This window comes from Trachurus japonicus, chromosome 7 (genome assembly GCF_045865225.1).
Source record: "Trachurus japonicus isolate A0001 chromosome 7, Traja_1.0".
NCBI lineage: Eukaryota > Metazoa > Chordata > Actinopteri > Carangiformes > Carangidae > Trachurus > Trachurus japonicus.
In genome coordinates this window covers 8,455,122-8,467,889 of record NC_140913.1, presented here as the reverse complement: position 1 = coordinate 8,467,889, position 12,768 = coordinate 8,455,122, and the positions used below count along the sequence as shown (strand labels likewise).

The 12,768-nt window shown below is 40.4% G+C and overlaps 1 protein-coding gene across 2 annotated transcripts in view; it reads right to left on the bottom strand.

Annotated features, from left to right (window-relative positions):
- Positions 1–8,747, bottom strand: part of slco4a1 (solute carrier organic anion transporter family, member 4A1) — a 109,327-nt gene extending 100,580 nt beyond the window's left edge. For both annotated transcript variants that reach the window (XR_015036139.1, XM_085781073.1), the window contains exons 1-5: positions 8,684–8,747; positions 6,270–7,411; positions 4,532–4,622; positions 3,610–3,731; positions 3,416–3,527 (exon numbers count right to left, since the gene is read on the bottom strand). Coding sequence is in view for 1 of the 2 variants with exons in the window: in XM_085781073.1 (XP_085637199.1) it covers positions 3,416–3,527; positions 3,610–3,731; positions 4,532–4,622; positions 6,270–7,116 (1,172 nt within the window). In the remaining variant the exon portion in view is untranslated. The remainder of the gene's footprint in view (positions 1–3,415; positions 3,528–3,609; positions 3,732–4,531; positions 4,623–6,269; positions 7,412–8,683) is intronic.
- Positions 8,748–12,768: the final 4,021 nt, after the last annotated feature.

Below are 12,768 nucleotides of genomic sequence, written 5' to 3'. Positions count from 1 at the left end.
AAGCAAAGGTGGAGGAGGAGTGGCCCTGTTCATTGACAATGAAATCAAGTATGAGACTGTACAAAATATGTCTAAAGCTGTTGACCACTTAATGTAATGTGTGACAATTGAAATATGTGTGACAAATGGTAAAAATATAGTTGTAAGCTGTGTTTACAGAGCACCAGATTCAAAAATGGAAGATTTCAATGAATGTGTTGGAGAAATATTATCAGAAACTAGCCAAAAGAGAGTTTTCATCTGTGGTGACGTAAATATTGACTTGCTCAATCCAAAACAAAACACGATAATCGATGAATTCATTAATATGATGTATACAATGGGCTTACAACCTCTCATCACGCGCCCTAGCAGGATCACAACACACAGTGCTACTCTAATTGATAATATTTTTACTAACGTTAACAACATAACAAGAGGACTCCTGATAAATGACATAAGTGACCACCTACCAATCTTTACTATCTATGACTGGAAACACACTCTGAGACAGACACCTAACAAAAACATCTACATTAGGGTCAGGACCGAAGAAGGAATGAATGCACTGAAAAATGAACTACAGAGGCAAAACTGGAACAATGTTTACAATGAAACAGATGTGAATGATGCATATGACTCCTTTTTGCAAATATTTAAAACACTGTATGACAGACACTGTCCTATGAAAAAAAGACACACAAATCAAAACAAGGAGGGGAAACCATGGCTCACAAAACCATTGATAAATGCCTGCAGGAAGAAAAACACTCTGTATAGACAGTTCCTGAAATTAAGAACGACACAGTCAGAAGTGAAATACAAAAGGTATAGAAACAAACTACATAGCATTTTAAATGAACGCAAGAAAGAATATTACAGCAATCTACTAGCAGAAAACATGAATCATACTAAAAAACTATGGGATATTCTAAATAATGTGACTAATAATAAAAGGGCAAAACCAAGCTACCCTCCCTACTTCAACTATAACGACATGCAGGAAGATAACTCGGGAGTCATAAAAAATAGATTCAACCAATTTTTTGTAAATATTGGGCCAGAGCTAGCCAAGGACATTCCTGACTCACCCCAACACTGGGACCACTTTGATAAGGACGGAGACAGAAACCCCAGCTCAATGTTTCTTACACCAGTGAAGGCCACAGAGATTACACACCTGGGGCCGTATTCACAAAGAATCTTAAGGTTAAAAGTAGCTCCTAAGGGCCGAATTTAGGAGCAACTCCTAAAAAAAGTGGGCGTGTCAGTCTTAAATTTAGGACTCCTAGTTTTTTAAAATAAGAGTAATTCACAAAGTATTTTATGCCTAAAAGTAGCTCCTAAGTCTGGGAGAGCTTAAAAGTCCTCGTGAGGACTCCTAACTCAGTAAGACCTATTCACAAAGAATCAGAAATGGCTGCAGCCAGGCAAATGTATGGAGGACTGCGAATTGCTGCAGAGGGGGGGTGCTGGAGCACCTGCCCCTTTGCCCTTTGATGCCCAAAGTGCCTTTTTGTCGGTGTTTTTTTTTTTTCTACAACATTTTCGCTATAAAACGGGAGTAGTGACGGTGACTGACTGTCCTATAGGCGTCACAACGGTCGGACCGAGGTAACTGCGACCGCTGCGATGCAGTCATGCTGATGTGAGCCAAAAATATTTTTAAAAAGTTGGTGGGTGAGCTAGACACATATCTGTTAGTAGTAATAGCTCAAGTGATAAGGCTGCTCCCCCAGTAAACTAAACTTATTGTTAGTCTGGGTTTGAATCCTGCTATAGGCCACAAATGTGGGCAATGCATTTTCTTTTCTCATCATTAATATGATCACCATATAGGGCTGTCAACGAATGTGAAAATTAATATTAAAATGTGGGAAGAAAAAAAATCAGCGGCTGCTTTGCGAGTGGACGCACTGACCCTCATTGCATTTGCACAGCGTCACACTGCAGAAAGTGAGACGCGACAAAAACTGTAGCAGAAAGATGCAGATGGCAGAGAGAAAGACAGAAAGTTCAGGGCCCAACTCGGCAGCAGAGACAGTGGTTTGGACTCGAAGCAATCTAAAAAGCCCCGTCGCACCTGACGGCAAAAAAAAAAAAAAAAGTGGAGCGGAGCGGCCGGCGGCGAGGAGGAGGAGAAGGAGGAGGAGGGAGGGGAGGGGGGCGCCACCGGCACTCAACAACCAATCACCGTGTTGAGCACCTCGAATTTGTGCACGAGAATTGACGTAATCCATAGCAACGGGGCGTCACCAGGGGCGTCACTCTTAGTTTGCTCTTAGTGATTTATCCTTAGTAAGAGTAGGTCTCAGCGGCTTTGTGAATAGCTTTTAAGAAAAAACTCCTACGTAAAAACTTTTAGTGCGAGTTAGGAGCACTCCTAGCGGTAAGATAAAAGGCTTTGTGAATACGGCCCCTGGTCAACAAGTGTGTAGGAAAAACATCTACTGATATTAACGACTTTGACATGAGGTTAATTAAAAAAGTTTTACCAGGTATCATCATACCGCTAACATACATTTTCAATCTGTCATTTCAAACTGGGACATTTCCCACCAAAATGAAAGTTGCCAAAGTTGTGCCACTGTTTAAGAATGGGGACACACATGAGTTTACCAACTATAAACCAATCTCAATACTGCCACAACTGTCAAAAATCTTGGAGAAGCTTTTCAACAGTAGACTAGACAACTTCATTAACAAACACAAACTGCTATATGACAGCCAATATGGATTCAGAAGGAACCACTCGACTGCCTTAGCTCTAACTGAGTCCGTGGAAATCATTACTGACGCTATTGACCGAAAACTACATTCAATACTGTAGGTATCTTCATAGACCTGAAAAAAGCATTTGACACCATTAACCACGATATTCTAATAGCTAAACTGGAGAGATATGGCATTAGAGGTGTAGTTCTGGAGTGGGTTAAGAGCTACCTACACAAGAGGTCCCAATAATGTGAAAATAGGTGATAACACATCAACTTGCCTGGACTTAATCTGTATACTATATATAAATGATATATGCAATGTGTCTAATATTCTGAAATTAATATTATTCGCGGATGATACTAATATCTTCTGTTCTGGGGGTGATTTGAGCCAACTTGTGGAAACAGTAAACCAGGAAATGGCTAGGCTTCATATGTGGTTTAATATAAACAAATTATCACTAAATCTAGGGAAAACTAAATACATGCTATATGGGAAAAAAGGTTGTAATAAAAGTATTAACATCCAAGTAAATGGAGTGAATATTGAAAGGGTCAGTGAGAACAAAGTACTGGGAGTAATTATTGATGACATGTTAAGTTGGAAACCACACATAAGACACTTAAAAAACAAGTTAGCCAGGAGTGTGTCCACCATCACATCCGGATAATGTCACTCACATCACAACAACTCCTCCGCTGTCCTCTTGTTAGCTTACCTTGGCATGTCTTTGGCTGATTTGCCAAACTGAGGGTCTGAGGCTGTGGTGTGGCTTCCGTCCTTCAGCTGGTGGGCTTCAGACACCCGCATGGCCACATACTCCTGAGAGCCTTCAAGACCAAGAAGTAAGTGACAAGGTGAGGCTGGCATCAATTTTACACCTCAAGTATTTTGTGCACGTGTGTGTGGTACCTGGTAGCTGCCGTGGGTAGCCCAGAATGGGGAAAGCTACCAGTAGAGCTGCTGCTCCTCCTGCGAGGAAGCCGATCCACCAAGCACCGACCCAGAGGGGGTTCTCTGGAGTCATCTCTGTCCTGTGATAAAACACAGAAAGATAATTTGACTTAATTTCACAGATATGTACAACAATTACTATACAGTACATACATTATAGGCACTCTGAAATAACCCCCTACTTACTATATAGCTTGCCAATTTTGCATGAATGAAAAACTCATGTTTATATTTCAGATGTCTGCACAACCTACAAGTTAATGCTGTTTTTACCAACACGTTTATCTCAGCGTGTTGAATGTGCAGGTCACAAGAGCGTTTTGGAGTTGTTGGATTGTGTATTTGATGAGTTTGATGAGGGAAACCAAGAAATCCCATTATCTTCCGTAGCGTAGCTCTGAGCAGCTCGCGGCTCTGCTCCGCCGTTCTAAAAATAGCTTGCACCGACAATTAAAGGGAACGAACCTACTGCTATGACTATAGGGATTATGCCAATGGGATTTGCCAAAATGTTGAACTATCCCTTTAAGAAGTAATTTCTTGGCACAGTGGTGGGGTTCTCCAGCTTCCTCCCACTGTCCAAAGCCATGCATTAGATCGATTGGTGGCTCTAAATTGTCTGAATATGTGTGGTTGTGTATTATGTTGGCCCTGTGATAAACTGGCGACCTGTCCATGGTGAACCATATTGAAGCCCCTCCACGGCCCTGAACTAAGAAGCAATACAGATCAAAAGTCATTGATTTGCATCGTTTTTAGTTAAATGGGGATAAAGATCTTGTTGTTGGCAGCATTAAAAAGTCCTCTTTGTTTGTGAGGGGTGGCAGCGCTGTTGTGTTTTTTCTATTCAAGTCCAGTCTATCAGCCACAGCAGACTCACGTTAGGTGGATCTCGGTGTAGATGTTGAGGAAGTATCCACCCAGCAGGTAGCCTGCTGCTGGACCCACTATGGCTGCAGTGTAGAAGATTCCTGGGGAGAGAGAGAAAGAAAAGGAGAGAGAGAGGGAGAGGCCACAGAGACAGGGCATGGGTGTGTCAGTACAGTGACTACAGTACAGTCTACTTCCTACTTCCTGTTTCCTACTAACCTCTTCCTGTCCTACAGGTTAAAAAGGCCCCATTGTCCTTTACTGGGCTCTGTATCTACAAAGTTCATGTTTCATGAGAAAAAAGCGTGTGAAATTGTGTGCATGTGTGTTTTGGTGAGAGCATTTTCACTGCACTCTGCTACTATTATAAATGGATAAAAGGGAAAAGGCACGATTTAGGGATGTTAAGCAGTAAAGCTTTTGAAGACAGATGCTCAAAAGGTCAGCACTTTATTTCTAGAGATGTAAAAGCACAGTAACGTTGGAGACAGTTAAAGGGAGAGCCCTGTATCCCATGTGTACATCTTACATTTTGTCACATCGACCCAATAAGCTCCTTCATCTGTGCCAGTTCTCAGTTATAGAGGTAACCACGATTCTGTGATTATATTCTGAATGGCTTCAGCTAATTGGAATTATTACAGCATCATTACGGAGACACTTTATCTGGTCCAGGGGGGAAAGAGTCGCAGCAGTTGCATACATCAATTCATGCAACACAGCAGATGGTTGGAGAGAAAAGCTGTGTGTGTGCAACTGTATGGGTCAATGTGTCAGCTCACAGTTTGTACCAGACCTGTTGGTCAAATGAAAAATTCATTCATTCATCCATTCATATGCATACAGATAGCAGATTCAAATGAAATCACCAAGAAAAAAAAATCGGCAGTTGGAAGTTTGTCTGAAACCTGCTGTTTGTATATATTCTCATTACTCAATGCAATCCAAGCAAAACATTTAACGAGAGAGAAAAATCAGTCCTTTCTTTTCATTGTCCGGATGCCAATATGAGGCGAGTCTCTCACAGCTCTTCTCTCTGTCTGATCTACACCAGCTCTTCATCCAGCAAGCACTGAGGTAATGTTGTCAACCCCTTTAGCCTCATTGGTCTATAAGACAGTTTGACAGTGTGGGGTAAATGGTAAAAAACAATTTATGTATGTTTTTTTTTATTAATCAGCTAGTTAATCACCAGAAAATGAGCAACTAATCAATTTCTTATCATGTGAATATTCTCAAATGTCACAAAACTGAATATTTATAGGTTTTGAAATATGTAGCAATTGCTGCATTATCATTTCCAGGGCTGCACAACCCCTTATCTGGATTTGTTTGAAATCTGAAAACGTCATTTATCAATTATTTCACATTTTTGAAGATACAGTGGTTAATCATAAACAATGCAGTCACTAGCCCCAGAGAAACTATTAACAGACTGCCAGGAGTTTCTCTTTTTATTGGTATCACGAGTGCACTAAATCTGCTTGAGGTAATTGTAGTTTTTGACACCAATTAAAATTTCCACTGACAACATATTATAGAAGAGAAATTATAATCATGATTATCCCACCTCTTGCAATTTGGAGTCCTACGTAGAGGATTTCTGTCAAAATACTAAATTATTTCTCTCCTGAACTTTGTGGCAGACAAAAAATGATGTGCAAGTTGTACAACAATTAATTGTTGTTGTTACTACTTCAAAACACAACAAAATATGCAGAACTGAATAAATTGCTGATAAGTCTTACCTATGTAAACAGGCGCATAGTTAGACTTGACGTTCTCGTCCAGGTATGTGACCCCTAGCGTGTAAAGAGGCGTAGCTCCCACACCATGCAGAAACTGGCCCAGCATGAAAACAAAGCGATAGCTGGACAATCCCCCGCCCTCCTTGTCCTGGCACGGGCTGGTACGGTTGGCAGAGCACATTCCTGTCCGCTCGGGCAGATTGACCTGGTAGGGAGGTGTGGTGAAGTGAGGCAAGGCAAACACCAGGGAACCCAGTGCCATGATCAACACCCCCCATCCCAGCCAGCGAGGCTTGTGCCCCGTCCCGCCGAAGTAACTGACGAAGGCCAGGCAGACGCAGGCGGCGATGTCGTAGGAGCTGGCGATGAGTCCGGCCTGGTAGCTGCGCAGGTCGAATCGCCTCTCAATGGAGGTGACCACCGTGTTAATGAAGCCATTGATTATCATCCCCTGGAGGAAAGAGGCCACACAAAGGAAGAACAGCACCCAACGAGGGGTGTTGAAAACTTGAATAGCTTTGGGTCTCAGAGCCCCCCAGCCACATAGCTGATCCAAGTCAGTGGGGATCAGCTTTAACCCTATGGGAGGCTCTGCATGGGGTTTTCCTTCCACTCCATATAGCTGCCCAGGGAGCGTGGATGCCCCTGTAAAAATCGCGGGCCGAATTGGGCCATCAGCTCCGGGGCTGCTGGGGCTTCTGGGGCCTGAGCCTATGGGACTGTCTGTCTGGGAGTCCACAGGACTGGGGGTGTCCAGAGAGGGAACCCCACTAAGACCGCACTCCTGTAAGTCCAGGAGCTCCTGCTTGGAGCTGAAGGAGGCGTCGGCATTGAGCAAGACTGGCATTGCCCCTCTGCGGGGCACTGTGAGGGTCCTATGGCGCAGAGGGAGGACAGATCTGAGGAGTTTTTGAACTGGGGGCACAAAGTGATATGTTTACGACCACAGCGTAGAAAACAAAAAAAGAAATCAGCTGAAGCTGGAGCTGAATTTGTGGCAATCAGGGTTCTGTCGGACTTCTCTCCATGTGTCGGCAGTGTGCAATACGTCTAAAGGCTCTTCAGGCGCTCCTGTTTACCGTTCTGTGCAAGGTAGCACAGACAGGAAAGACTGCTTCAAAGTGACGTAGAGAAATTCCATCCTGTAACGAGAGAGAAAATAAATCAATATATATGAACCAATACTGTGAAATACAGCTCCCTTACTGTGACTTTTAGTGGATGATTCTTAGCGAGACAGAACCATGGCCGTCAAATTTACATGATTTAGACAACTGACACCGTGGCCCACTGTTATCGTGGCTGCTGATTAACATTGTGTTTTTCCCTGATGCTATAGGGCAAGAAAACACACGTACACACCCTGACGCAGGCTTTAAATCAGTCCTGATCTGTCTTGTTTCACAGCAGAGCTGAGAGAATGGATGCAGTCTCCTGCAGCATGCTGGGATGGGCTCAATCTATTCAAACATTTCTAATTACACAACACAATGTACAAAGAAATTTGTATCAGAAGATGCACATAAACACGTTGACTAAAATACACAACCTATAAAACACTAAATAGACACACACAGACACACGGGTAATGAAGCATAACAAGCACTCTATGCCCCAGCAAGCACAGACACAGATCACAGCTTTCATTAAAACAACCATAAAAACAATGTGCAAATCAAGCTGTTTTTCAGTTGATTAATTAATAAAGCTTGAGACATAATATCCACATTTCTCCTGTGATGACCAAAGTGCACTGGCAACTCTTAATAAATGCATATTCAACTCAGTATTGCACTTTAAAGTGTGGTGATTATTGCCCATAAGGTTTAAGGTAAATGCTACTAACAGCAAATTAAGAGACTGTAGCAATCTGCTAACAGTAGGCTAAGTATATGCTAACATATAAACACAATAACTGACACCTGGACTGAACAGAAATATTTACAGAGGTAAGTGATGCTATGTTATGTATTAATATGAATTATGTAAATGTTTGCTTGAGGTAACCAGACCTGATGGTCCACCTGTTAACAATTAAAATAGGAAGTGAACATGATATTTCTGTCATTCATTTACTTCCTCATGAAATTAAAATTAAATTACAAGTAGACATGTTTGCTGCTGAACACATCTCACACTGAAAGACTGCAGCTACACAAACATATTTCATTTTCAAACAGATTGAAGAGAAATTACTAAAGCTCTAAAACAACTTTTGAAAACTTTTATAGTCAGCGTGAACTGAGGGACTCCCATCCAGAACTAAGTTGCACCAGCCTGCTTTGTGCATGCAAAACATGCCAAGCCATTGCTTCCAAAATAGCTCTTTATTGTACTTCAATTAATATATCTGCCCCCACAATGTTCTAAATATATGAATGAAACAATTCAGATATTTATAATTAGCATCCTACCTTCATTCCAATAAAAAAACAAGACAGAGATAGCGACAGCAAAGATGGACAGTCAGAAAGGGATGTCCTAAGCCTGTATCCCAAAGCCTCTTATACTCGAGTGCTGAGGCAGCACGTCAGCACATTCACACGCCCCCTCAGTGGAGTCCTGCAGACAACCCACCCCCTCCAACCCCCATAATCCACCTCACTGTCTCTGGAGTTTTGCTGCCTCTCACTGGAGGTATTATTGCTGTCATTTTATAGTCAACCTAACGTTTGACTGAAACAAAATACACAGATCGAATAATTACACTAAGAAATGTGAATCCTATAGTCCTGTCAGTACTCCTGGCTATTGAGGCCAAGACATTCTGAGATGTAATGCACATAGGTATTTCAGATTGGAGACACAAACGCTACAATAGGCCATCTTTGATTGAGAAGTATTTATTGACCATCAGCTTTTAGCTACTACCTGGAACTTTGGATGTCCCATGTCAGTTGTTTGTTTTAGTTTCCTTTTTTCTTTTCCAAGACAAATTTCCCATACTTTTTTGTTGACAGTTTCGGCGTTTTCTTCTGCCTTTCTCAGAACTGTCACCGTGATGTCAGACGGTGACGTGCCTTATCAACTGGTGTTACGGAGGCGTGACCTTCCTGTTCGGTTTGACAGGTCGGTCACACCTCCTGCTGTCGGGTTGCGCCTGCAGGACGGTGCTCCAGGTGTGTGATAGTGTGTACAGTAAGCCCCCTCGTCCCGGTTCATGGTCCTGTGGGCCCGTTTTCTAATCTTCACCGCCTCAATAATCCATTGTTGGTACCTATTATCTTCCATGCGTATAAACCTGTCAAACCGGACAGGAAGGTTGCGATGGCAGTTCTGAGGAAGGTGGAAGAAAACGCCAAAACTGTCAACAAAAAGGTATGGGAAAATGTCTTGTCTTGGAAAAGAAAAAATAAAACTAATTATTTCACACGGACATAATGAACTTTCATAAGCTGTTTGTTTGTTTTTTAGTCCCGCGTCGAGCGGCCTTATCCTGCGTGTCACCCCCCCCGCCCTCTCTGCCTCCCGTTTCCTGTCTCTCTCTCAACTCTCCTGTCTATTAAAGGCGAAAAACCCAAGAAATATACTTTAAAAAAAAAAGAGTAGATTAATGCTAACAAATGGATGGAGGTTGTTAGCTATAAGAAGCTAACAACTAGTCAACACATTAGCACCGAGAAAAGAGGTTGAGAGGTAGCAGGTTTTCTTTTTTCATTTGTGCAACAGGTTATTATGATTAATTACAGTTTGATGTAAGGTGACATCTAGTGGTTGCAGTGATTATGACAGGGGCAAACGGAAAAGTGTGCTGACGTACAGCAACAACGTTCCTGACTGTTAGGATAAGGTTGTGGTGGATGGACAAGTCAACAACATACATGTGGAACAAGACAAATAGAGCTGTGTTTAGTTTCCATGTAAATGTTGAACTTTGCGTTTTTTTCCCTTCACGATGACGATTTCAAAAAATTAACCACATTGTTAGCCTATTCTTGTAACCCTGCACTCAAAAAAGTTTGACCATTGTCTACTTAAAAAAATTAAGGCAACAAAGTGACAATTAATATAATTGAATAGAATTTAATTACTTCAACTTTGATTAAAAACTATTGATTTAATTAAGTAAATTTAAACAAAACTATTGAATAAATATTTACTAGGTATCTGAAGAAAATTAAGTTAGATTTACCAAATATCTGTGATAAAGTGATTTAGATTTACTAATTAATTAGGTGGAATTGATTTAGATTTACTAAATATGTGGATGATAATGCTTTATATTCACTAATTTTATGTGTGAAATTGAGGCTATCTTTCTAAATATTTGGTTAAGAATGATTTGGATTCAATAAATGAAATAAGTTATATCAACTTATAATTGGTACCACATGACTTAAAATCTATTTAATGTTATTAATTGTCACTTTGTTGCCATAATTTATTTATGTTGAATCTACTCAATACCATCTCTTCTTGTTGCAAGAATTTACTGAAAGTCAGTTAACAAATTACCATGTAGGAAAACAGCAGGTAAACATTTATTTATGCAGCTTTGTTTACATACACATTTTAACATTTTTCAAAAAGATTTCTTTTTGGTAAAATGCAAAAATACAAAGACATAGAGAGGAAGGCAGTATAAAAAACAGACATAATGTATACAATAAGGATATGTATGCTGACAATCTGTTTATTATGTATTTTGATCAAAGTTCATTCTCAAGTGGTCTCATCTTCACAAGGAAAGATCAGAGAGATCTATAAATGTAAATATAAAGTGCAGAATGACCTTTGACCTCTGCCCATAACTTGTTGCTGTTGCATGCACAGAAGGACTTTTGGTGTGATTCACGGTAAGTTTTTTTTAAATTGCAAAAGCCTTTAAAATGTTTAAATAAAAGCTGAAATTATAAAAAAGGCAAATATGTTTTTTAACAATTAAAAGAAATCAAAACTCCCTTTGCTGACTGGCTCAAGTCTGGGATAAAGGTCATGTACTTTTGCTTGGTTCTTCATGAACTAAAGTGGCACCCAAATCATTATGTCCAAACCAAATTCCTCCATTAAAACATGCAACATCCCACGCAACACAGCAGCAAGTTATGCCAATATTGAGTCCTTAAAATTATAACCCTCCCCTCAAATGTCTATGACAAACTAGAACTACAGCACTGAAACTCAGGCAAAGCATTGAAGTAAACCATTTGACAGTGACTTAACAATTACATACAGACCATCCGCAATCTTTGAAACATCAACAACTACATCAGATAAAACAGACGTATATGTATATTTCCAAATTTTCTGGAGCTATGAGGCCTGCAAGCAGAGTGATAAAATATTTCTGGAGAACAACAACCACTTGTGTGTCTGCCTATGTGAAAGTGGACTGTGTTTCTGAAAGGCTTCAGAAGTGTACCTGAGCTTCTTGGGATAGGCAAGATTCACTATGCGTCAAGCCAATGAGCATGGCACAAGCCTTTGGAAAGTTACCCAGAGCTGTTAGGACCTTTGTTCCGATGTCCTCAGGTCTTCTGACAGATTAGTTTGGATGCTGTTGATTTTCATCGCTTGCCACACTGTCTTCATCCTACGTATAATAACAAGAACATTTTGTATTTTAGACTGTACAGCAGAGAGACAGAGACAGACTTCTTTACATATTAAAATGTATTTTCAACTTACATCATACTCTTTAAGGAGCTGAATCCCCAGGGTACAACATCGGACAATAACAATGTCTCTGGTTATGTTGATGGTAGGAGCCTGAAATAACATACAAATGTCTGAAATTAAAAAGTTATGCATACAGTCACAGGCTAACATGTCCTCCTGTAGATTTAATATAAATATAAATTAAAAAAACATATGGTCAAAGTTACAATACCTTCAGTAGGATAGTCTGCCACCTCAGTCCCATGGTCCTGCCCTTTGAATGGTGGAGGTACAGAAGAGAGTATTCATCCAGCTTGGACATGTGATTCTGTGAAACTCATCCTGAATATGAATGACAAATGATGTAGCCTGTAAACCATATTTGATCTTGAAAATACCCAAAAACATGATATATGAGATGACGATAACTTATTTTATATCAAATAGTTGACAAATCACAATTGCAATACATAGCCTACAGTGGTCTTGAATTGCTGATTATGCCTGCATCTAAGAAATGCATAGTCATTTGGATAAATTGATATTTTAAGCATTTAAACTCAGAGGGGGTGATACATGAAAATAAACTAAATGAGTAATAAAAGTTTACACTTACTTTTCTATGTACAGTAAGGTCCATAATTATTTGGATGGCAATCATAACATATGTTTTCTGTTCCTCAGGCCCTGGAGGGGGATAAAAAACAACAACATGTTTGTTTTTATGTCTGCTTGTGATAGACTGCCACACGGTCATCACCTATTCACATGATAACAGGATAATAATATAATTTTGTGACCAGAATTTTTCGTGCCCTGTAAACATAATGCCAGACAAAGTGATTAAATAGAAAGAAAGACTGAAAAAACGCTGCAGTGTTTACACGTGTCGCAGCTACCG